The sequence below is a fragment of the Artemia sp. Qi Xiang Cuo genome, chromosome 15 (genome assembly GCF_049724085.1).
Source record: "Artemia sp. Qi Xiang Cuo chromosome 15, ASM4972408v1, whole genome shotgun sequence".
Taxonomy (NCBI): Eukaryota; Metazoa; Arthropoda; class Branchiopoda; order Anostraca; family Artemiidae; genus Artemia; species Artemia sp. Qi Xiang Cuo.
This window is the reverse complement of record NC_142808.1, coordinates 30,542,668-30,568,518: the sequence shown is the minus strand read 5'-3', so window position 1 is coordinate 30,568,518 and position 25,851 is coordinate 30,542,668. Positions and strand designations below refer to the sequence as shown.

The 25,851-nt window shown below is 35.4% G+C and overlaps 1 protein-coding gene across 1 annotated transcript in view; it reads right to left on the bottom strand.

The window, feature by feature from the left end:
- LOC148943542 (protein phosphatase 1H) overlaps nt 1–23,606 on the bottom strand; it is a 61,481-nt gene extending 37,875 nt beyond the window's left edge. Inside the window, exons 1-5 of the mRNA XM_089101022.1 lie at nt 23,538–23,606; nt 10,999–11,171; nt 8,016–8,262; nt 6,094–6,256; nt 3,585–3,769 (exon numbers count right to left, since the gene is read on the bottom strand). Of these exons, the coding sequence (XP_088957148.1) occupies nt 3,585–3,769; nt 6,094–6,256; nt 8,016–8,262; nt 10,999–11,171; nt 23,538–23,606 (837 nt within the window). The remainder of the gene's footprint in view (nt 1–3,584; nt 3,770–6,093; nt 6,257–8,015; nt 8,263–10,998; nt 11,172–23,537) is intronic.
- Between the last annotated feature and the right edge of the window lie 2,245 nt (nt 23,607–25,851).

Sequence of the window (25,851 nt, the reverse complement as noted above, 5' to 3'; positions counted from 1 at the left end):
GTCTGTGATCCTCGACAAAGAGTGGAACGACACCAATGACACAAAAACAAAGTTGGCCCGATGAAAAGGATATTTTAAGGACAAATTAAGTCTACAAGTGGTGACAGAACCAAGCGTCCTAACCGGCTTCCCAATCACAGGGCGTGTCAGCCATCATCTTTACTAAGATGTGAGATCAAAGCGACAATTCAATCACTGAAGAGAGGAAAAGCTCCGGGACCAGACGGTATCTCTGCGGAGCAAATAAAAATCGATTCAAAAGATGTTGTTGACACATATCAAAACGTCATCTTAGCCACCTGGTCCACAGAAAATGGTACACGACCGTGGTGTAAGTCAGAAATAGTTACAATCCACAAAAAGAAGTCTCAAAGAAAGAGCGCGAAAAGTACCGGCCTACCAGCCTGACAAGCAAGCAAACCTAATTCTGACGAAGATCCTCCTCCGTAGAATCCAAGCAATCACCGCATATTTTACTGACGAATATCAGGTTGGCTTCCAACCAAGACGATAAGCTATGGACCAATATTTTACTATGTGCCAGCTTATAGAACGATACATTTAGTTTAATAGAAACGTCTATCGACTGTTTATTGACTTTCGACAGGCGTTTGACCTCATAAAAAGGAAATGTTTGTTGCATATTGAAAACACTACGATATTCAAGAAGAAATCAAAATCATTGGGCACATGTACAACCAGTCCAAAAGCCAAATACTAACTACTAACGGACTCTCTGATGAATTCTTGACAACTTCCGGAGTCCACCAGGGATGCATCCTCTCCCTACATTTGTTATTTATTCCTGCATGCAATCCTCTTCCTGATACCCATTGAGTATGGGGCAAAAATAGATGGGATTCCAGTTGGCAAACTCGTAAACGTTGATGATGTCAATCAGCTAGCTCAAGAGACTTCAAATCCCCCGCCCCTTCCCCTCTACAAATATTGATGTTGCACAAGTGGAAGCCTATTAACAGCTTATAATTGCCACGCTGCCGACAATAAACGCCACATTATCCTTGCCATCTTTTAGTTTCAGAAGACTCTCAAACTTAAGGAAACCCAGTCACCTTTCGAACTATCTGAAAATTCATCTTTTTAACAGCCTGATCACACCCATTGCTCTCAATGGGTGTGAATCATGAACAGTGAAAGCTGAAATCGAGCATATCCTTCTCGCATTCGAAATGAGATGCCTACGCCGAATAGCAAAGATTAACTACAATGACTGTGTCACAAATAAAGAAGCCCGAAGAAGACTGAAGTCACCAGGCACGATCCTAAACAGAGTTAGAAGACAGCGACTGCACTGTTTCGGGCAAGTCAAGAAAATAAATCCTGCTCACCTACACAACATGTCGCTTGATGGGACTCTTGAAGGAAGCCGACTACAGGAAAAACTTTGCAAGAAATGGATTGACAACTTTGACCGGTAGCGTGTGATCTGACTACCCATAACTGCACCTGACAGAGCAGCGTATCGAGTACAATGTGATATATCGAAAGGAGCGACCGCAAAACGTCCCACGAGGATAGAAGGGACTTAAGTAAGAAAATTAATTTGGCCAAATGAGAGCAATTTGTGCTTCGACTAATTAAAGATGTTTTCTGCGACTATACAGATTGTTGCCAAGGATTTTAACATTGACGCGGAGACAGGGAAATGTATAGATTTGGTAATCGTCAACTTTAAAATCATAATCTTGCTCCAGAGGAAGACTGTTGAAAGTGCAAACAGGGTAGTTAAAATTCGATCTGGATTAACGCTAGAACTGTCTTTAGTCAATGTAGATATAACTTCTACTACTACTACTGATAACTCACTGCAGCACAAATCCATCGGAGGCCAACGCAGCTACACACGCTTCTCCTCACCTCCATCAACCCAGAACTTCGCTCTTTACCCTCTGTCATAAGTTCCGATTCCCTTCAAATTCTTCGTTATCCCCATTAGGGGATAAGGACTTCAAATGCTTACCACCACATTAAGGGACGACCTGCTTTTAGTTCAGCCTCAGATGAATGACCAAAAAGCAAACATCCTTCATTCATTTAACGCAGCCTAACCATCATATCCACTCCTTCATAGCTCTAAAACGTGGAATCGAACTATATTTTTCTTACAGCTCATTATTTAATGTAGGATCAGTCAAACGAGTTCCTAAGAGTATCCTTACACAATTTCCCTGGATAACCTATAACAGATTTTCATCAGCCTTTCAAAGCGCGAAAGTTTCAGAGTCATACCTGACCAGTGTAATTTCCGTGGCTTCCAATATCATAATCTTACTTCGCCGACTTATCTTCCAAACATTTTTCGACTGCGATAAAGACAACTTGCGTCTTGACTATTCTACTATTTAAATCTTCCCTACATCCACCACCTTTGATAATTATACCACCTAGGTAAGTGAAGCTCTCCACTTGATCCATTTTCTCGTGATCAAACATCACTTTCCAACCTTACTTATTCCTTGTCCGTGCAACTTAGTGTTCTTGATATTGACGTTCAAACCAATGCATGCACTCTGAACTCTCAAAACCTCCAAAAATTCATTCATCTGGCTAACATTTTTATCTAAGACACTCTAAGTCCAAATGTCCGACGATTTAACCTTCCCATTAATGGTGGCAAAGTAAAAATATATATGAATACAAACTTCAAGCGTAAGAATCTGGAGGTGGTTGCAATATAGGGACCACCAATTCTCATTGGAGGAAAAGTATTTAATAAGAAAGGTAGAAGCTGTCCAATTTATCAATAATTAATCAACAGTCACTGATATAGTTCCTTAAAGGCATTTTTACGGCTCTGTTGTTATGTGTTGTCAACCTAGTCAATTTGACTAGGTAACATTGACCAGTCAATTGACTAGGTACTAGGTAAATTGACTAGGCAAAACCTAGTCAATCTAAAAGTGATTCTATGTTTTCCTCTATCTGAAAGCTATGTCTTTGGCACCTAAGCTTGCATTTCTTCATAGTAAATTCCAGCGATGGCGGAAGAAATATAAAAAAGCAACTTTCTTTAGAAACAAAATCAATAGGAAGGTCCCAGAAAAAAAAAATCTTATCACTATCTATTTCTGCGGACAGGAGAGAAGTTAATTATTTTAAATATCTATAACATACACGACAGATGTCGTGTATCCAACAGCAATATAGTAAATGCAATAAATAAATATACTTAGCTACAAGTGATGCAAAAATATCCACCTTATCTCCGGCTCCTGTGACAAAATTCAGGAAGAGTCTAATGAGTAGGCCTAAACACCTTGACATCAGTGACAGGTTTATTGCCTAGTCTAGATAGGTCTAGTGTATCTAATTTGATGGGAGGTAGGAAAATGTATGTGATTTCTAGAATTTAAAAAAACAACAACAAAGGGACAAACTGCAAGACAAAGTGTGCGAAAACTGACTGTATGATCTACTAAAAATGGGATGAAAAAGAGATTTCCTAATTTGTCACCTCCCCTATGTACTCCCCAAAGTTGGATCCTGGTTTCTACCTTCCCTTGAAGAAAAAAATCTAGCTACACCTCTGAAGGAGCAAAAGAAAACAAAACATAAATTAATACCAGCTTTCTAATTCGTCTTCTTTCTGTTTCCGGTGTAAAGTCATTAGACATATCCACAGCCCCAGTCTCTCGGCACCATACGGCTCTGCAGTCACCGGCATTGGCAACAAATAACTTTCCCAAAATAAATAACGCTACAAGAGCTGTACAGCCACCGGTTATTTTGTAACGAAAACGATCTTCCTCTGAAATAAAGAAAAAAGTGAGTGTATAAGACCAGGACTGTATTATTTATCTTATTAAACGAGCAATAATTGTATACATCTATACAGATATATATATTTTTTTTTCTCAAAAATGACATTAATTTTTTTTTTGAAAATCAGCTTACTACCATTTTCCGGTGCATAAAAACAATCTATGTAGGCGACTACTTTGAGAAAATTCGTCACTCTCCACGGCCCCCTTAATTAATATTCATAAATCGAATGCAGATTGAAATTAGCGACCCCTTAACAAAAAGTAAATGGGATCGATAGTATTGAAGTTATAATCAGATACTATAACGAAAAAAGGAAGTGATTTCTTTGTAAAAATATGCTGTGCTGATAAGTGACTGAGTTAACCAAGTTTAAATGCAGTGATTGGTTAATTTGCCGCCTTGCTTGATGCCATTTGACAGAATAGGTTGATTGAACTTTGAACAACAATAGTAAGAACGAAACAAAGAATACAAGAAGATAACTTTCAAAATTTATAGAATAAGACACTTAAGAAAAATTTGAGGTATATGGGTAGGTCAAGATTTACCATTTATTACAAAGGTCTGAAATGAAAATCGCACTTTCACATAGTCTTAATATAACAAATACCACCAAACCACCTTCGGCCCGAATATTCTATTTCCTTGTGAGCTCTCGTTGGTGTTTATTTTTTAAGTGGAGGTGGGGTGAATTTTACCATTCAAACTCAGCCACGATAGACCCCTGTTTTACAATTACACAGTATACAGTAAATACCAAAGTTTGTCCCAATGTAGATTTTGATGATTTTATACTTTGATTGACTTTTTGGGGTTTTGATTTTCTCTTGGTGGTAACCCTTAACATAGTAGGGTTTCATTACCATTACCGAGGTAATTCTTACACAGGACGACTAAAAAGTCACTATATTTAAGTGACAGCTATTAATACCCTTAGTTGTGAGTTTGATGAATGATTACAAGCTCGTCGAATCATGAGCAATAATATTATAGTCGAAAGAACGAAAAAAAGAGGCAATAGAAACTGTTTATGAAAGAACTTGAAGGAAAAAAGAAACAACAAAAACAAGCAAAAAAAATTAATAGCATTCTAAAACTCGAAGTCAATAGCTGAGGGTGAAATTAACAAAATTGAAATGGGTATATGATGCTCTTTGTTTTTATTTTCTTTTTTATCTATGGGGCAAATTTTTACACGGTGCAGTATTTTCAGTATTTGAGAAGACAATCCTGGAGTTATGTTTTTTGCCCTAAAAAGTATAATTTGGTTTAATCTAGATATTTCGCAATGCTGACATACAAACAAAAACATAAACAAGTTATGAATTCACTATACACATAAGTGTTTAAGTGGCATTACACATAATTTGAGGATCCTAGGGTAGATCGACAAGATTTGAAAATTCAAGTTAGTTGAACATGTGTGCACAAACAATCTGTCAGAGACACTAAAACCTACAGGAGCAAGGCTCGTAGCCTTTCCCGTCAAGTAGAGTGCATTAGATTGGGTGTTGCGATTCCTTACATATTAAAGTATAAGAAGTTCTATACATAAGAGATTTCAGGGTTTTTATTTTAATAACGAACTGTTATCTGATCAAGCAACATTTTTGTAGGTCTTCAAGAAATGACACAAAACAGTTTTAGCATCAAAAACTCAAGTCTCTAGTTAATACTTCAAGCGAAAAAAGACGACATATTTAGGGTAATTCAAAGCCACTACGTATGTGTGGCACCAGACATTTAGCATGTTTGGTGCCACGCCTCCAGGATTACCATAACCGAGATGAGACATGCCCAGTTTTGTCGTGGTGATCATAGAAATTCCACGCTCCACGGAAAAAAAACAAGTCAGCTTTCGAGAAATTTAGTTGGTTGGTTCTTTAACTATCCTCCTTTAAGAACTACAAGTCAGCTTCCGAGAAATTTAGCTCGTTGGTTCTTTTACTATCCTTCTTTAAGAACTACAAGTCAGCTTTCGAGAAATTTAGTTGGTTGGTTCTGTAACTATCCTCCTAAGCGTAAGAAATCGAGTTCTAAGAATTACAAAAGTTTGGCACTGAGTAGTTTAACGAAACTATTCATCACATCCTCTTTTGACAAACTTCTTTTTGGCATATTTTGAAGTGAGATATAATTTTCCTGTTCAGGACCAAGATCTGTTGACTTTTTTTTTTAGTTTTTTTATTTAGTTATTTTGACATAGAAAAAAAACTAAACCACAAAAATTATATTTAAATCCTTTATGATTCAAACGAAAGAATTAGAGATATGTGAATATTCTTTTTATGCTAATTGCTCACCTACCGATCAATTTATCCATTTCCCAAAAGGCAGCTTCCAAGGCGCCAACAACTAAACTCTGAAAACCAAGATCTTTAGCTGGTATAAACATCTTCACTGGCTTACCACCCACAGTTTCTGATTCATTTTCTGGCATTAAATGATCAATAATATCGACTAATTTTTCCTGAAAAAAAGATTATATTTAGCCACATTAAGCCAAATATAGCACACTCTTTGATACATTTAAGGTACAAATATTGGCACAAGACTACAGTAGAAATGGGTCACAACCACACTCTCCTCCCTTGCACGACCGATAATTTACAAAAAGGAAGGAACTCCGAAAATACAAAAGATACCCCCCCCCCAAAAAAAAGTTCCAGGAGTGTCCACGCAAATTATGGCCCACCTTTTTCTCTGGTATCAGTAAGCTTCAGTTAATCCATAGCATATAGGTAAACTTCAGAAGTTGGCATCAAACCAAAGTTGTATCAACCTCACTAGAGGTAGAGTTCTAATTACAAATTTGATACGAGCATAACTAGTGTACCGGGACTCCATTAAAACCCAAGCCCTGCGACGGCAGCAGAAATAAATCTTGATCATTAATAAATCTAAAACGAGGATAGAAAACAGACATCAGTAATTAACTATACTCTACACAAAAAAATATTATCATAATTATTACTAGAAGATTATTAAATACTTATTTAACCAAAGTTAGATATTTTGGTACGAGAACTTTTTTCCAAAATAAGTTTCGTGATTGGTTCTAAAAGTAACTTACTGATGAAAGTTTTAACAAGGAGCATTACAGTAATTACAGTAATAATAATTACAGTAAAAAAAATTACAGTAATAATAATACTAATGCACTAGCAACGATTCTTTCATTGCTACCGAAAAAGATATTGAAAAAGATACCTTTGATGTAACCGTTGCAACTTGAATTTGAATTTGCGTAAAACCATCTGAATCTCAGCAAACCATTTCTTTATTTACTTCAAATTATAATAACACTCCGATTGCATTGTGTTTGGCAACCACATCAATTTATGGATTAAGCAGACGTTCGTATTATACAAGTGATCTAAAACTAGGCGCCATTATATTCTTCCAGTGGCTCATAAAGTAGCCTTAAAAATTCGTCAAGTTAAAAGAATTAAAGCACAATAGGTTCACAATGAACGGCTACGGCAGACCATACAGGAACCTGATATTTACGATTTATATTTAAATCCGATTATTGCAGAGGCTCCATGATCTGCCCGTTTTATTGTTCTTCTTTAGGGTGTATAAAGTACATTTTTTAGAAATATAACTAGATAGATTTATCCCCCCCCCACCCAAAAAAAACTCCCACCCTCGAAGACGTAAAACCACGTAAAAGTTTCTGACAAGAAAATTCTGTCCAGCCCAGACTACTCTCACATCTGTAGATGACAGGAAAAACCCCACAAGAAAAGTCATTACTGTTGGAATTTTTTTGCAATAGACCAGTCAAAGGCAAGATCGGTACATAAATATGACTAGTCTTTCTTGGGCATTAGCCTTCATTCACAAGGAACAAAACTTGGGTGGAAACTTTTTGTTCGTTATTGTTGAATTCTGAAATATACCTATGTTGAATGAAAAACAGTGTAACTTCCGTAAAAGCATGTGAAAATACTTGTGCTGCATTTATGACAGTTGGCATGCCGAATTTTCTTTTCTTTTTTTGGCTAAACAACAAAGATAAGGCAATCGCGGACAAACCCAAGGGCTAGGGAAAAAAACTAGCTTGGGCCAAAAAACCTGCTAAACTTCTTCATTCGTGGTACAAACTTATGGTATTCCAATTAAAATTCCAAAAATTTCAAATTGCCGTAACAGTACCTTATGAGTGGGAATGCTGAGTATATAGGCTAAAAATAGTCTTCACCTCTAGATATTAAATTACTCACGTGCAATATATAATGAAGCTGATTTGCTGCTGATACTGCAGCTCCTGATCCAGCATGACCATCAAAAATGGCAAAATAATAATAAGGTAGCCTATATCCAGCCGTCGAGTCAGCCAAATCAGATTCTGCTGTTAAATCTGTCGCTTCTTTAGCAGCTGGTGTGGAAACCCTCATATTCCTTTCAAGAAATCCTTCATAGATTGCTGATTGGTCCTCATTTTTCAATGACTTACCAGCATTGACGGCTCTAAAATGAAGACAAGAATATAGAATCCACAAATTTGTAAGATAAGAAAAAAAATGTTCCGAAAACGGCTATCGAAAGCTATATTCTTTCTCGTGACTAACAAAGAAATCAGGAATTGACAAGTCTATAAGTACTTCTTGGTCTTATTTAGAATGTCGATCACAATATCTTCAGCAAAGTATTTTATCTTCGCGAGTGTTTGATGTTTAGGCGGCTGCCTCAGGCAGGCATGTATACAGAGGGAGGCTCTAGGTCCCTGCCCACCACCACAAATTCCTAGCATTTTTACAATTTTCTCCATAGCTTCTTATATGTTCCATATAATTCATCGATTTTTACATTATTTAAATTTGTACATCCCCCCGATAAAAATTCTTGCTTACGTGCCTGGCCACGGAGATCGCTACTAGGGACAACTTTGTTTATACTATTGAATGCTGCTGTAGAAAACTTGTAATTTGACGGATCACATTCCCCGCATTGTTTTTTCAAGGTTTTTTTTTCTATTCTTTAATGAGATACAGTAAAAATGTTTTTCAAAATCTTGTCATTTGGTTTTTTGTTCAATTTTTTTCAAAAAAAAATATAAAAAAATTATTTTTCAAAGACCAAGGGGGAGGGCCAAAATCTACATAAGTATAATGAGATTATGATTTTTTTTTTCTTTCATGCTGAGCATACAGTATTTTCCACCGTTTTACATTGGCGTATGTTGTTTTTAATTTTTAGTTGGTTCGCTTGTCTTTTTACTGTTGTATTTGATGGATTCTCAATAAATTCAATTCTTTAAAGTATACCTCCAGACAATAATAAATATTATCTGTCATCAGATAATTGACAAGGAAAGAACTAAGGAAATGAGGATGACAAAAAAGCTTTTGCGACTCTAAAGCAGGGCTCCCACGACGTCATCAAAGTTAATAAAGTTTTAATGAAATCGCGCACTGTAAAGTTTGTCCTGCTAACACAATAATTCCACCTTTTTGACTTTACAGCAATTTTTCATGGCAAACAACTGAATTAATCAGACGTGGAGATGACAGAACCATCTTCTTAAGTATTTTTTTCTTTTTTAAGTATTTGCTTTGATCGTTTGCGCACCAAACCCAGATTTAGCTCGTTTTCAGTTATTCAGGAGGTATATTAGCACTGAGATTGAAAATCCTTGCATAATTCTAGTTTAGACAATGTACAACATGCATATTTTTTGGCCAAAAAAAGTTGGTGGTTGAGAGAGGAGGATGGGGGACTGAGGGTTCACGTGTTCTATTTGTGCCTCCAATCATACGGATTTGAATTTTTTGTAGGATAATGGTTTTAAGAAGATGCAAGATCTTTTCTACTAAAATGTATCTGCGATAAACGGGTCACCTCTATAGCCTAGGGGTCCTTGCCTCTGCAACTGCGCGAGTTAAATCCCCCTGAAGGCACATTTTTTGGACGTTTTGATCTTTTCAATGAAACTAATACCACGAAATTTTTATCAGATCCCGTTGGAGGCTATGAGGTGCCTGGAGTTAATAAGGGCATCAGAACTTTTTGTTCAAGATCAAACAAATTCCCTTACAAGTTTCTATGACCATCCCTTCTATGCAGTAGCAAGATACAAAACAATACAAAAAACCAAAATAATAATACAAAGGACACAAATCACTCTTTGTTAAGTGAAAACCATGGCTTTGATTCTGAATTAATGTCCGTTCACTATTTCGTCAAATCTTTATAACAAAAAAATCCCACCCACAACCTTCTGCAGCATCCTTTTCGGCAATTACTATACTATTAAAGATTTTTCCGATTTTTCATTGTAAAATGATTTCTTGCTTTTACAAATAAAACAGTGAAAAAAGTCCAAATCAATTCCTATATTTTTGACGTGATACCTATGCTTTTCCTTCTTCTCTTTTCTTAAGGACGCTCGATACCAGAAATATAATTTTACAATTCTCTGCATTGGCTGACAGCCTCAAAGACAAAGGGCCCATCAGCAAAATTTCCCAGCACCACAGAGAGCTTCCGAAGCAATTTTGGTAAGAATTGATAGGGGATCTTAGATGTGTCAACAGTTCAAAAAGCTAACGAGAGGCTAGTTTAAAACAAAGGAAACCTATAATTTCTTACTTATTGTTAAGCGAAACACTGTCTAATCAATGTGCATACCGCAAAAATAATGTACATCCTGTATCCGCAAAGATTTCAATCACGGCAGTTAGAACAAAAGAAAATTTCCGAATCTGTTAAATTATTCAATGAGATTTCTTTTGTGGTGATTTTTATTGTTTTCCAAGCAGGTAAACATTACCCTTTCCTAAACTTTAAAAAGAAAATTCTTCTCTGTTCAGTAAAAAACAACAAAATGTACGATTTCTAATGATGAAGTTTCATTAAATCTGAATATCTCTATCTCTGACACAAAACGAAAAAAGTTAAACGGTATTTCTACGATTTCTGGGAAAGTAGATGTTGGCTTTTACTTTTCTGTTTTGTTTTTTTTATCTCTTACAAAACTATATAAATCACGGCAAGACCGCCTAATCATTTCTGAATAGTTTGGCTATTCAGAAATAATTAGATAGGCCGATTCTTAAAGTTATCAAAAGCCTTAATTTACCCCACCACCCGCGCAACAAATATTGCGCATGCGTCAGTGAAGATAAAGCCAAGATCTTGAGCTTACTGGCAATAAAACCACTAGTTCAATGCTGTGCTGGCTACAAGTTATCATTTATTGCTTACTCTGCATATCCAGTATTCCAGGGAAGTTTTGATATATCTCTTGGGACAATGATAGGGCGAATATTGTGATCCCCAGCAACCATCACTTCATCTTGGCTGTGAAGCTGTAGAAAATTCGGCCTTGAATAAGGGAACTTTGGTGCAAGTTTACCAGGGTTGCCATCATTGACATCCTTACATAAAAAATAAAATAAAAATTGTGCTTACTTCATTTCCAGCAAGGGTATAACGAAGAGCGGAGGAAAGGATACGAGGTGAAATTACCCCTAAATCTCTGATTTAAATTAACAATACCCAGGAGAGAGAGAAAGGTATGGACCCAGAAGCATACAATTTTTGTTCTCCAATCAGCCAAAGAAAAATGGTTTGATTTTTGTAAGGTTCCTGAGAAAAGACTTCCTTCTCCAACCTGAGGATTGGAGCTTCAAGTCTCTCTTTCCCTCTTGAAGGTCCAAGACCAGGGATTGGAGAGAGAGAGAGGGAGATAAATAGGGGGAGAGAGGGAGAAACAGAAAGAAAGCAAGAGAGGGAACAAGAGAGAGAGAGAGAGAGAGAGAAAGAGAGACTAGCCAAGTTTGACCTTTACAGAGAATGTCTACAATGTAAACTGAACTTTAGGTAGTGAGTTAAAGGTATATCACACCGACATCCTATTTCCAAATTTCGCCCTTGGATCTAGTCCCATCTTAGAAATTCACATATAAGTTAGAAAAGAATGTTGTTTGACAACTCAGATACCTATTTGATATAATATTAAATTACACCTGTGCACCCATTAATCTTTAGTTATTTGACAGCTCAGGTGTTAGTAGGCTATGATATAAGTTTAGACCTATTTCTTCATAATTAATTTAAAAAAAAACTTTCCGAAAAATAAGTTTTTCAAGGAAAAGTAAAGGCCATTTTAAACTTGAGCTCAGGAGATACAAATACCTGTTAAAATTCAAACTCAAAACCCCCAGAAATTATAATTAAAGAATAAATGAAACCCAAAACGAACAGAAATTATATTAACAATGATAGCAAAAAAAATACAACAAGTAACAATATAAGTGAATAAATAGATCTTAAGACGAGTCATGATTCTATTGAATATGAAAATAAAGATTAAAACGAAAACAAATATTTTGCTATTAAAGCATAAATGAAACTTAAAACGAACAAAAATTAAATAAACAATCAATGCAAACAAACATACAATATATATTTATGCAAATGAATAAATAAATCGTAAAACAAGTAAAACTTAATTTGAATATTCAAAATAAGTTTTAATTGGATAAAAATAGCTACAAACAAGAGTTTTGGTATCGCCTCTCTAGAGAAGCCTAAAACCTACTGCGTCATTGGCACTTTACTGAAAACAAATCTTTGGAATATTTTCACTTTTGTAACTTTAAAAAATCAAAAATTAATTAAGATTTTAGGGAATAAATATCAGTATATGTATATTAAATTGACAATGCACATTTTTTTTCAGTACACTCATTTGAATTTTTTTCAGTAAAGTACAAATTATATTCTGGCTTTTAGAAAGCATAGGGGTTTTGAACCCTACTCACATTAATTTATGCTCGTTTTGAGTTTGACTCTAATATTTATTTTAATTTTTGTTCGTTTTGGGTTTCATTTATTTATTGATACCAATTTGGGGTAGTTGTATGCTTGGTAGATTATATGATAGTCTTGACGCCAGGTGGTGAAAATGCGAACCATGCAACGACGGAATAGGGCTACTACGAGAACTATCCACCTTCCACCTCTTAAAGTGACCAAGCCGATTGAAAAGTACCAATGGCACTTGCTTGGGAGAGGTGAAACATTCTTAAACTTGAAATCTTATTATATTTTGGTGTTTCAGGCAAGAAAATGCACGTTGCATAAAGTTCGAGGTGCAGTTTTCTGTTCAAATAGAAATGACTAGAGGCCATACAATATTTTCATAACAAACTAACATGATTAGTGAAAAAAAATGGCAGAGTTAACAAAAATGGCAAAACTATATGAGTGTTGAGTTGTCTTTAAAAATATAAGCAAAATCTAATTGAATAGTAGATATAAAACTTTACTAATTGTTGAAAGATCCATCAGTTCAAGATTTTTTTTTCACTGTAATTTTTATTTTCATTTCAATGCTGTAAGAACTGGAAAAGAATAAATTTTTAATATACGAGTAATTCGTTTTCAGTGAAGCACCAATGACACAGAAGGCTTTAGGTTTTTACAGTTAAAGAAGGGGGCAGTATCCAAATTTAGCTCGTAGCGAAACTATATTTGTCTTGACCAATCTTGAAAAGAACTAAAAAATTAAAAGGAATATTTAATGTATAATGATATTAATTGCTGAGAGCTCATCAGTTGAAAATTTAGCTGTAATTGTAATGTTTATTTTCAATATTAAGTACAAAAGAAAACATTTGTAATATAATTCGTTTTCAGTAAATCGCCAATGACACAGTAGGTTTTAGGCTTCTGTAGTGAGGAGATACCTAAACTCGTGTTTGTAGTTATTTTTATTCAATTCAAACTAGATTTGCATATTCAATTTAAATTTCACTCGTTTTAACATTTATTTATTCATTTACGTTAATATATATTGTATGTTTGTTCGCATTGATTGTTTATTTAATTTCTGTTCGTTTTAAGTTTCATTTATACTTTAATAGCAAAATATTTCTTTTCGTTTTAAGCTTGATTTTCAGGTTGTGGGGGAGTATCCTCCTCAAAAATATATTTTCTATCTGGAAATCAACTACTCTGAGCAAAATGGCTATCTCAAAACTTTGATTGGATCTGTTTGGAGGAATGAAGGGCGTAGGGGGGGGGGGCTAGTTGCCCTCCAATCACTTTCGACTCTTAAAAAGGGCACTAGAACTCTTGATTTCCAATCGAATGAGCCCCCTTGGAAGTTTATACGACGACTCCTTGCATATGAAGTGCCTCTGGGAAAAAAGAAATTATGATCAAACATTGGAGCCGTATGGACTTTACTATAGGCAGCGCTACAGCGTTGCCTCTGATTTGACCTAGATACTTGTTTACGAAAAAACAGGTGCTGGCAACCACCACATTCAAGTAAGACAATTTATTGCAAAATGTCGCCCTTTATAATTTTTTGGCCAAGTTTTACCAATCTGTAAGCGCCTTGTTTTTGTGTGATATAACTTGGTGACCTTTATAGTTATGTAAGCTAGTATTAATGCAAAATTCCAATCGTACGATTTTCGTGCCAAGTTTCACCCTTATGTAAGCACCTTGTTTCCATGTGATGTAACTTGGCAACCTCCACATTTATATAAGCCGATTGTATTGCATAAATTGGCCCCTTTAAATCCTTTGACAAAATTCACCCTTATGTAATCGCCTTGTTTCCAAATGATGTCATTGGTATTTTTCTGTCCTTAACAAATGTACCTCAAACTTTTCCCACAAAATCGGCTCCACTGAGACTCCAAGTAATAAGCTTGAGATTGTCTGTACAGGATTTCGACTCTTGTTAATAGAAGAGCGTTGCCAAGTGTCGACAATGTTGTTGTCACCAAGATGGGGCCAGGATTACACAAATCCTCTGTTCGACTGGAGGTCCCAGGGAGTTCTTGCTGTCCGTTGTCAAGCCGGCTTAAGCGCTTCATATAGACTTCAGAAGATGTGTTGGTCCCGTTATGCACTGGTCTCTAGGACCATTGTCTTTCATGAGGCCATAATAATTTCAATGATTTAGAAAATATGAAAATTGCAGCTTGGAATGTTATGACGTTAAGAAACAACTATTGTATCGACATATTGACTGACGAATTCAGATCCTTCAAACTGGTCTTATTAGGAGTTTCGGAAACTCAAATCTCAGAGTTAGGAAACACCAAATTAGGTGATATAGAATTTATTTACTCAGGCAGAAAAAACGGGGTGTATAGACATGGAGTCGGGCTCACAATGAATAAGGAAGCTGCCAAGTCTTGTTTAGGTTGGGAAGGTATTAATGATAGAATGGTAGTTGTTTGTTTTATGACTAAAAAGTGCAGGGTATCAGTCATAGTAGTGTATGCCCCTGTAGAATTGATCAATGGAGATAGTAGTAGTCTCAGATGAATTTTATTTACAACTAAGGGAACAAATAGACAAGGTACCAGGTAGAAATATATTATTTTTATTAGATTTTAATGCCCAGGTCGTTAGAAATAGGAATAGATGGTATCCAAACCTAGGTAAATTTGGAGTAAGAAAAGATTTTGTAGGTATAACAATCTGGTTAGAAAAAATACAGTATTTGGTCACAAAATGGCCCATAAGTTAAGATGGTATTCAGATGATGGTAAGACAGCTAACCTTATCGATTACGTTTAGGTAAACAAATGACTAGCAGAATTGAAACAAGATACGACCATATATAGAAGTGATGTTATTGATGCTAAAAGTAAAGATCACCATCTTGTGGTGCCTAGGGTTCATTTTTAGGAAGGGTAACAACCTTCGAGGAAGTAATAATGTTGGTATACTTGAGGATGAGAATTTTAGAGAAACCTTTCAGGAATAGTCGAATACTGAACTGGAGAGTTTGAAAGTTGACAATGTAGAAGATGGATGGAACAATTTTAGGAAAACAATTTTTGAAGTCGCTTATGGTATCTTAGGAAAGAAAGTTAGAAATACAGCTAGGAATATTAGTGAAACACTTTATAATTAATAGAGAGAAGGAGAGACTGTACAAGAATTACTTGAGTGATAGATCATTTGAAAATAAGAAGAATGTAAAGAAAGTGGAAAAAACATTTAAATGTACATTAAGGATGTATGAAGCAAAGGCCATGGATAAAATTGCCAAAGATCTGGAATATGAAGCCAGGCAGCATAATAGTAATATTTTGTAGAGGCATGTTAATAATTGAGAGGAAATAATTAATCTGGACTTGTTCCAGTTAAAGATAGGAACAGGGCCACAATTAGTGAGAAGGAAAGATTTAAAGTAAAGTAGGCAGAACATTCTGAGAATTTACTAAACTATGATAAGGTTACAAGAAAAGATATAGAAAAGATTGAAAACGTTGGTAACGCTTTGAATGTGAAGGTTGATTTATTTTGTAAGGAAAAATTAATGATAGTACTAAAAGAGTAAAAAACAAAAGACCAAGGTGCTGATGGTGTGGTAAATGAGTTTCTTAAATATAGTGGTTACAAGGTTAGGGATAAGTTACTGAAGATTATGAATCAGATTTTTGAAAAAGAGGAACTACCTAGCAATTAAAAAAAAAACTCTAATTAAACCCCTCTAGAAGAATAATGATAAGAGTGAGTGTGGTAATTATGGAGGCAAGAGCCTGGTTTCTGTAGGAGGCAAATTACTTAGTATGATGATACTTTGTAGACTTAGAGAGGCTGTATATAATGTTTTGAGAGAAGAACAGTGTAGAGAAAGGGTAGAGGATGAATCAAACAAATTTATTCTTAGATTAATATTTGAGAAGTGCCTGAGTCATCAAATGCCTTTAGTCCTCAGTTTTATAGACTATGACCAGCGTTTGATTCAGTTGATGAAGAGCATTAGCAAAGGTACTATCATGGTATGCTATACCAGAAAAATACATTAAAGGCATTAGGGCTATGCATGTGAATAACATTGCTGCAGTTAGGGTAAGAAATGAGGTTAGTAGCTGGAATCACATTAAATCAGGAGCTAAACAGGGTTAAGTTCTATTCTCAATAATATGGACTTTGTCCTAAGGAGCACAGCAAAGACAATGGGAGAACATGGAATCAAATGGACAAGTAAACACCTCCTAAACTTACATTATGTTGATGATTTCAGCATCTTAGATGAGAATGTTAGCAAAATGAATGAACTTTCAGAGGTTTTGCAAGTTCAGGGTGCAAGAATAGGGTTTAAAATTAATGTCGAGAAGACTAAGTCACGAATACTAGGAAAAAGTGAAGATGAAGAGGTGATATTGGGTAACGCGAGGATTGATCAAGTGGACAGCTTTAATTACCTAGGTAGTATTATTAGCAAAGACGATGGTCAAAGCAAAGATGTTAAAAGCAGAATAGCAAAGGCCCAGGGTTCTTTTTCAAGTAAAAAAAGTTTGAAAGAAAAGGAAGATCAGTCTGCAAACCAAGATTAGAATATTGAAAGCTACAGTGATGACAGTGGTCAGGTATGGTCCTGAAGTGTGGGCACTCCAAAAACAGAGGAGGATTTGCTAGATGTTTTCCAGAGAAATTACTTTTGGATTGTTTTGGGTACCCAACTGACTGACCATATCTTAAACAATAAGTTGTACAAAAAATGTGGTTGGATCCCACTTTATAGGGCTATAATGAAAGAAAGGATGATGAGATGGCTAGGATAAGTTTTGTGGATGATGGATTAAAGATTACCAAAGGTTGTCCTTGTCAGCCAACCGTCTAGGCCAAACAAAAAGCAGGTTGTCCCCAAACGAGTTTGGAGGATGTCATAAGGAAAGATTTAAGGGAATGAGAACTTCTTGGGAGGGTGTAAAGAGGGGCCTTTTGAATAGATTGGGATGAAGGAGGAGCATACATAGCTGTGTTGGTCTCAGGCGACTTGGTGCTGCAGTGATTCAATAGTAGTAGTAAAGACTTGAGGATACAAGTTTAAAGCCAATTGGAATAAAAAGTTAATGTTTTCAAAGAACCACCTCTGGGAAGGCCAATGTCCTTCAAGATTGATGTTATTTTTGTACACTTGGCCCAAGTCTCTTTGACCTAAGGACTTGCACTTTTAAGTTTGAGGTTGTTCAGAAAATAAAGTTTTTCATGGGCTTTTTTAGCCATTTGGTGGGAGAATTTTGGAGTGTCCTTCCAACCCATTTTGTTTTTGGAGATTAGTTTCTTTTTGCCAAATGACTTATGGCCTTACATTTCAAACAGACCAAGGAAAATAATTTTCTACACCAAGGAAAGGGCCTCTTAGGGAAGCCCCATCCACTCCAATATTTTTATGTCCTATTATATATTCTGTCCCTTTATGGTTCTTTTATCTTTTAAAATTAATGATAATTAGCCCCAAGACCACATAACACACCTAAGCAGACCATTTGACCTAAACATTATTTGCATAATGTATTTATTTTTTCTTTAACTCTATTCTAAAATTAAAGTTACTTTGTCTCTCTCCTAAGACAGGGTAAAAACCTTCCCTTTTATTGATTTTTTCTATCCTCATTTTCAACTATTCTTTTAACTCTCAAATTTCACTTCAATGACCTTTAATTTTCAGATTTGTACAAATAAATTCTTCACATTTTTTTCTCTTTTGGCTCTATTTTAAAATTAATGATATTTAGTCCCAAGAGCACATAACACACTTAAAGAGACCATTTCCCCTACACTTTATTCACTCAATACTTATTTTTTCCTTTGACTCTATTCTAAAATTAATACACATCCCTTCCTAAGACTCATGGTAAAAGTGTTTCTTTTATTGATTTTTTTATTCTCATTTTCAACTTAAAATGTCTCCCAGGAAAATAAATAAGCAAAAATAAACAATAGATAGGAGATATGTTGCTCTTTACTATGTCAACACAAATGCATTGATGATGAAAACAAAACGAAAATTCAGCATTTAAAGCAAAGGGTTAGCTCTCATAGATAAGGGTAATATATCTCTTTAATAGGAGTTAAAAGAACGCATTTAAATAAAAGAACAAAAATCAATTATTTAAATAAGTTTTTTTTTTCAAGTATATAAACAAACTTCAATACATTTAAAATTAAAAACAAGCAAAAAATTACTCTGAACAGGAGAAGGATTGTTGCCAAGATTGACTGGCAACAATGGCACCTTCCAGGAGGGACTTTATAGTCTCTCCTGGAATTACTGATCTCTGTATTATGGCCCTTCGGCCATGAAGTGCAATGGGGGGTTGGGGGCTAGCCACAAGGGCAATGGTAGACAATTTTCCAGGGGGGGGGGGGCAGATGTCAAAATAGCAGTGGTGTTTGGGTGACAGTTTAGGCAGTTTAGGGCACCAAACTACGACTCTACCCCAAAGAGGACGAATTTGCAATCAATTTAAATCCTGAGAAGCTAATTGATTTAAAAGTATCAATAACAATATTTTAGGCTTCCCAGTTGCAAAAGAAGCAATGCCATGCAGAGGTAGTGCTGGATTCAACCAAGCTGATTTGCTTTATTTGTAATGAAATTAGACTACATTTGGTGATTGTCATCAGCTATAATGAGGGGGGAGTGAATCATTGTTTAGGTGGGAATAGGGTAGATTCCTAAATTTCAATGGACAAACTGCCTACTATTCATGAGGCTTCAGATAAACGTTGAAAGAGGAAGGGGGGAGTAGGAATTAATTAGAATATTAATTTAAGTTTTTTGTTTTAAGTTTTAAACTTGCTCCTTACTTCAGTTGAAAAACCTTTTCTATTTGTTTAACTATATTTCTTGAAACTGTAAAGTTTCATGAATACAATAATTTTGATAATGCAGAAAAAACAATCAATATTTCAATGATCTCTGTTTGGATTTTGATTGGGTAATCAAACAGTTGTGTTTTTTTCCCAGTGGTAATCCTACAGACCCAGTGGCCTTAGGACGTTAGGAGAGGGCTCATTCTAATGTAAATGATAAGTTCTAGTTCCCTTTTTAAGTGACCAAAAAAATTGGAGGGCAACTAGGCCCCCTCCCATGCCACTTTTTTCCCGAAATCGTCCAATCAAAATTTTTAGATAGCTTTTTTGTTCAGCATAGTTGAAAGGCCCAATAACTATGTCTTTGGAGATAAAATTACCCCTTGCAGCCCCTGGGGAAAGGTTATAAAATTCATCCATTGTTTTATTTGTTATTGGGAAGTATGCATACATTTTTTGGGTGGGGAGGGGCGGACAAATTTTCTGCTGGGAGAATTTTCAATGTAGAGGATAGTTTCCAGGGGGTGAAACTTACAGAGAAAATTTTACACTGGGTGAATTTGCCAGAATTTATATACAAAATTTTTTTATATGTCTTGCTTTCTCTTTACCAATTCAATTTTACCCATGGAGATGTTAAGGGTAATTTTCACCAGGATGGAATTGTCCAGAGGATATTTCTATGGGGAGGGGGATTTTTCTGTGGAGGTGGAGCCAGGTATCCTGGCGTTATTTAAAAATCAATCAGAAAAAGAAAAGTTTTTTCAACTGAAAGTAAGGAGCAACATGAATACTTAAAACAAACAAAAATTATTACATATATGAGGGGTTACCCCCTCCTCAACATCTTTTTCTTTACACTAAAGTTCAAATTTTCTCCCAATTCTTTAAAAATTACTCTTGAAACACAAGGGTCGTTTAATTAGAATAATAAGTAACTTTTTTAAAGTGCCAAAAACTGTAGCGTGATGAGTGAGATGTTGAGGAGGGGGCAACCCCCGTAATATATGTTATAATTTCTATTCGTTTTAAGTTTTAATGCCGCTCCTTACTTTCAGTTGAAAAAACTTGTTTTTTTGTTATTTAATGAAGCTTCAAGACAAACAATTTTCTAAAGGCAATGGAAGAAGTATGTCAATTAAAGTGAGGTTATATAAAAGTGAAAAAGTAAGTAATTACAAAAAATACACAAAACAATAGCCTACTTGAAAAAACTAAGATATAAACATCCTGCATTTAGTTTTGTTGAGCAATGCTGAAGCATTGAATGGATATTTTTCAACAATATTGACAGTTTTAAAGCTGATTATCAAACACCAAAATATTTAATGCCTTTAAACTCAGTGTTTAGAAAAAGTAATGCAATATCAAAGTAGTTTTTTCAAAGTGAAACATTAAAACTAAGAGTAAGAAAATCAAATAAGAATTTTTAATTCTATGTTTTTAATTTAATTTTGAATACCAAAGGCCAGTATATTTGACACCTCTATACTTCATAACTGTAAAAAATTAAATCTTTTTCAAAGTGACAACTAGATAAATACAATCACTCCTGGAAAAAAAACTGATAATAAACCACAAAAAACGTATCCATTCAGGGGGATAATACAGAAATTTCCAGCATTCCATTCAGGGGAAACATTTCTGATTATTGCAGTTTCATATATCAGCTCATGGGTACTCTTGCAATGCAAGCAAAAGTTGACAGCATATTCTTACCAAATATTGCCCCTTATTAAGTTGTTTTCCTTGTGTTTTCTATAATTATGTGAACTTTCTTGTAATCTAATAACTGCCTAACATTTAGTTCTGTTGAGCAATGCTGAAGCATTGGATGGATATTTTTTAACAATATTTGAGGCTGATTATCAAGCACCAAAATATTTAATGCCTTTAGACTCAGTGTTTAGAAAAAGTAATGCATTATCAAAGTAGTTTTTTCAAAGTGAAACATTAAAACTAAGATTAAGAAAATCAAATATAAATTTTTAATTCAATGGTTTTTTAATTTAATGTTTTACTAATAAACAAATACATATTTAGGGTCACCATAAAAAGCTGATTCTTTGACTGAATGTTATCAGTAGTTAGGCTCTTATACTTTCATTATTGACAAGGATTGTTATTTACTTACCATTCATTACTATGAAGAATTTGATTTTTTTTTTGCTCCAACCAAACCATATCGAAAAACGTTTGTGAAAACTGGTCAAGGGTTACTCAGTCACAAATTAGAACTTATATTTTTCTTATTCAAAATCTATTGGCAGGCAGCCAATAAGGGGGCAACACGTATATTTCCTACGGCTTTTCCCTATTCTGCTCTCTTTTCTTTGATTTCTTAATTATTACCCTATAATCCAAAACTTACGGGGGGGCCTGTCCCCCTTACTAGTGCCCATGGCTAGCCATCCTGTGCTTTTGCACACCCTTCCTGTCTATCTTCTCTAGATTTCTCCAGGTACCCATTAGAGCTGGGTCAACTTATGAAGTGCTTATGAAGTCATGCCACTGACCCCCTCCCCCATTCCAAACCAAATAACCAGCAACACTAGGACTCAAACTCATGTCCTTATGTACAAAAGATTGGAATTCTTGTATGCTAACCACTCAGCTAGGATTATCAAAGATTGTACTTTTTGATTATCCACCAGGCACTAAACAAAAGGCTGTTTGCCCATAGATAGGGTGAGAAGAGGTCATAGGGAAGGGATTTAAAGAAAATCAAAACTTCACAGGAGGGGAGAAAGAGTGAAGCTTGGAACAGATTAAGTGGAAGATGAGCATGTGCAGCAGTGGTGTAATTTTTTCAAAATACCAGGGGGGGAGGCAAAATTATGGCAAATTTTTCCAAGTCAAGGGAACATAAAAGTGAAAAATGAGCCATATGATACCATAAAAGTAAATGTATCCAAAACAAAATTAAATGTATCCTAAACAAAATTGATCTGTTTCTTTGGATGCTTGAATTATCTCAGCATATATTAGTTTTGACAAGATTTTTGAAGCTGCTAAATCTCAGATGGAGGGGGCAAACTAGGGCCTGAGGGGGGCAGTTGCCTCTCCCGCTCCCTATACCAAATAGCAAATTACACCACCAATGAGCAGCTTGCAGCTCAAGTGAGTTATTAGCCTAGCAATGGGCCTAGCAGTTGAGTTGGTAAAGTTCTACCAAATCATATTATTAAGTTAGATATAAAGTGAATACACTATTTGATGCCTTTTTTTATGCTGATTACAAATATAATAATCATTTCTATTGGAAATGAATTTCCGCCCCCTCCCCTATATATGTCAATTCAGGGCTAGGTTAGGTATATATAGGGGGGGGCTGAAATTCATTTCTGATAGAAATGATTATTATATTTGTAATCAGCATAAAAAAAGGCATAGAATGGTGTATTCACTTTATTTCTAACTCAATAATATGATTTGGTAGAACTTTACCGTTGAGTTAAATGAATGAAATATTATAAAGAATTCAGAACTTAGGACATGTTACATCCTGGGAAGGTTTTGAATAGGCCTGTCTATCCCCACTACTTTCCTCTCCAAAGGGCACTGGCCATTGGTAAACTTAGGACAGCCTACTTTGTGTTGTAAAAGCAGAAACTTATAGATAGGCTATAGACCTCAAGCACAAATAGGGTCTAAGCAATGTGATTTGAACCTTATATATTTACTTATTCCTGATTCATATGGTTTTAGAAAACCAAAGAAAATGTTCTTAAAATTGAAAAAAGGAAAATAGCCTACTGATAGCCTATGGGTTTAAATTCTTGGCTAATCAAATCATAGAACTGTGTTCCCAAAACTTATAGTCAAGGAAAAGTATAGGCTACCTAAACCACACTTATGGAAGAACATGCCCAAGTACCGATTTAGGCTAGCCTAGTTGTTTGCACCCTCAGAAGGATCATGGACAATATATAATTTGGGCTAAATATTTGACCATTAAGAGAGGTGGTGAGGATAAAACAAGTAAAGCGCTTTTAAGAAGGATATAAGTAATTATTTCAGAATCTTTTAAAGTAGCCTAAGCTAGTTTTAGAATTTTATAGCCTAATTTTTACTTCTCAGGGGGCGAACTGTTCAACTTATGGCCCTGATCCGCATCTAAAATTTTACCCTCAGCTTTTTCAAAGCTCAATATTTACCCTTTCACCAGGATAACCTTCCGCCCCGTTTACTACACTATACAGTGCATTTCTAAATTTATTCAGCATTTTCCATCGGCTTTGAATTCTAAATCCAGTGTTGCCAACTTTATAATGAGAAGAACCCAGAATCTTTGCCCCAAGACAAATCCTCACCAGTCAGTTTTTTAAACACAGGTGCATCTAGACCCCAAAGCCGCGCCGAAAGTCGGCGGTGCGCCACCGAAAAAACAAACGGTGGCAGGCCACCGAGCTTGCATCAGCGCGCCGACGCCGCCGCTGATACTATCGGCGGCGGCGTCACTAATACGCCGCCGTTTTTTGTTTTTTTCTCTCTTTTTTGCTTATCGATATCGACCTCCGGGCTTCACCCGTCATCCCGGCTAATCTGTTTCTTAAAGATAAATACTGTCATCTTGGGCTCGCCATGTATATCGGTTCGTAGGAAGAAGAAGAAGAAATTTTTCTTGAAACAAAAATTCAGGATATTATTATAGGCAGCGCAATCGCGCTGCCTAAGTAAAGAACAGTGTTGGCACAACGTGTTATTTTTTTTCCATACCAGGGCAATTTGTATCGAGAGAGTTGTAGTAGAAACTTCGAAAAAGGCTCATTCGATTGGAAATTGGAATAGCTAGTGCCCTTTTTAATAGTCGAAAGTGATCAGAAGGCAGATAACACTCCTTCCACGCCCACCATTTCCCCAAACACATCCAATTAAAGTTTTAAGATAGCCATTTTGTTCAGAGTAACTGATTTCCAGAGAGAAAATATGTTCTTGAGGAGGTTACTCCCCCACACCCCTTAGGGCTGGGGTTTTAAGTTATGACCTGGGGGTATATAAGAACGATGTTGGCACAATGTATTTTTTATTAGTTTTTTCCTTTAGACCAGGGCACTTCGTATCGAAGAAGTTGTTGTAGGAACTTCGAAAAGGGCTCATTCAATTGGAAATAGGAGTGGCTTGTGCCCTTTGTAATAGTCGAAAGTGATTGGAAGGCAACTAACACCCCTTCCACGCCCACCACTTCCCTAAACACATCCAATCAAAATTTTGATATAGCCATTTTGTTTAACGTAGTTGAAAGTTCTGGAAATTAGGTCTTAGAGGATGACAACCACCCTCACAGCCCTTAGGGTAAGGGTTGTAATTTATGCCCTGGGGGCATATAAGGTGTTTATAGAAAACGTTGTCGTAGAAACTCAAAAATGGATCATTTGATTGGAAATCGAAAGGCCTAGTGTCCTTTTTAATAATCGAAAGTGATTGGAAGGCTTGACATTTTTATAGTAAAGATCGATGTGGGTATAATGTATCATTTTTTGTTGTTGTTTAGACCAGGGCACTTCGTATCGAAGGAGTTGTCGTAGGAACTTCGAAAAGCACCCGTTCGATTGATAATTGAAAGGGCTGATGTCCTTTTTAATAGTCGAAAGTGATTGGAGGGAAACTAATCCCCCTCCCACGCTCACCCACCCATTTGCCTTTATGTTTAAAAAGTAAATGTTGCCTTAAGATTAAATCAAAATGCTCTGTGTTAATGCTAAATCCCAATATTGTATCTCATCAGTATCCCAAAAACGACTGAGGGTGTTATGTTCTAACTTTCGGGGCTATTTCCACTCTTAAAATTTAACCAAATCAAAATAGCGTAAGTGTATCCAAGCTATCAAAGAAAGTAAACAGATTCTTTTGCGAATGGTATCAAGTTTTCCATTTCAGGTCAACTAGAGGAAGTATGAAACTAAATTAAACACTACTATTTGTGTCCAGATTTTTAAAAGGGTCTTTGTTGTTAAAAATTGCTGAAATGTTTGTTTCCAGCATACAAATAGCAGGCCAAACTATAAGTTCTTAAAAAACGAAAAGATTTAAAGTATTATTTTCTTTTTCCCTGAAAAGATTATGTCAATACAAAACGAACAGAAATTAATTAAGAAAACTTTTTCCACAAAATAGGTTTTTCAAAGAAAAGTAAAGAACTCAATTAAACAAAAAATGAGCAACAATAAAATCAAATAATCTACCAAGCTTCAAACTACCACAAATCAGCATCGATAAATAAATGAAACCCAAAACGAACAGAAATTACAATAAATAACCGCGTCAAACTCAAAACGAGCAGAAATTAACATAAGTTGGGCTCAAAACCCCTATGCCTTCCCAAGGCCAGAACATAAGTTGCACTTTACTGAAAAAAATACAAATGAATGTGCATTGTCATTTTAATATACATATACTGTTATTTAGTAATCAAAATTTTAATATTATTTGATTTATTAAAGTTATAAAAGTAAAAACATTTATATTTTT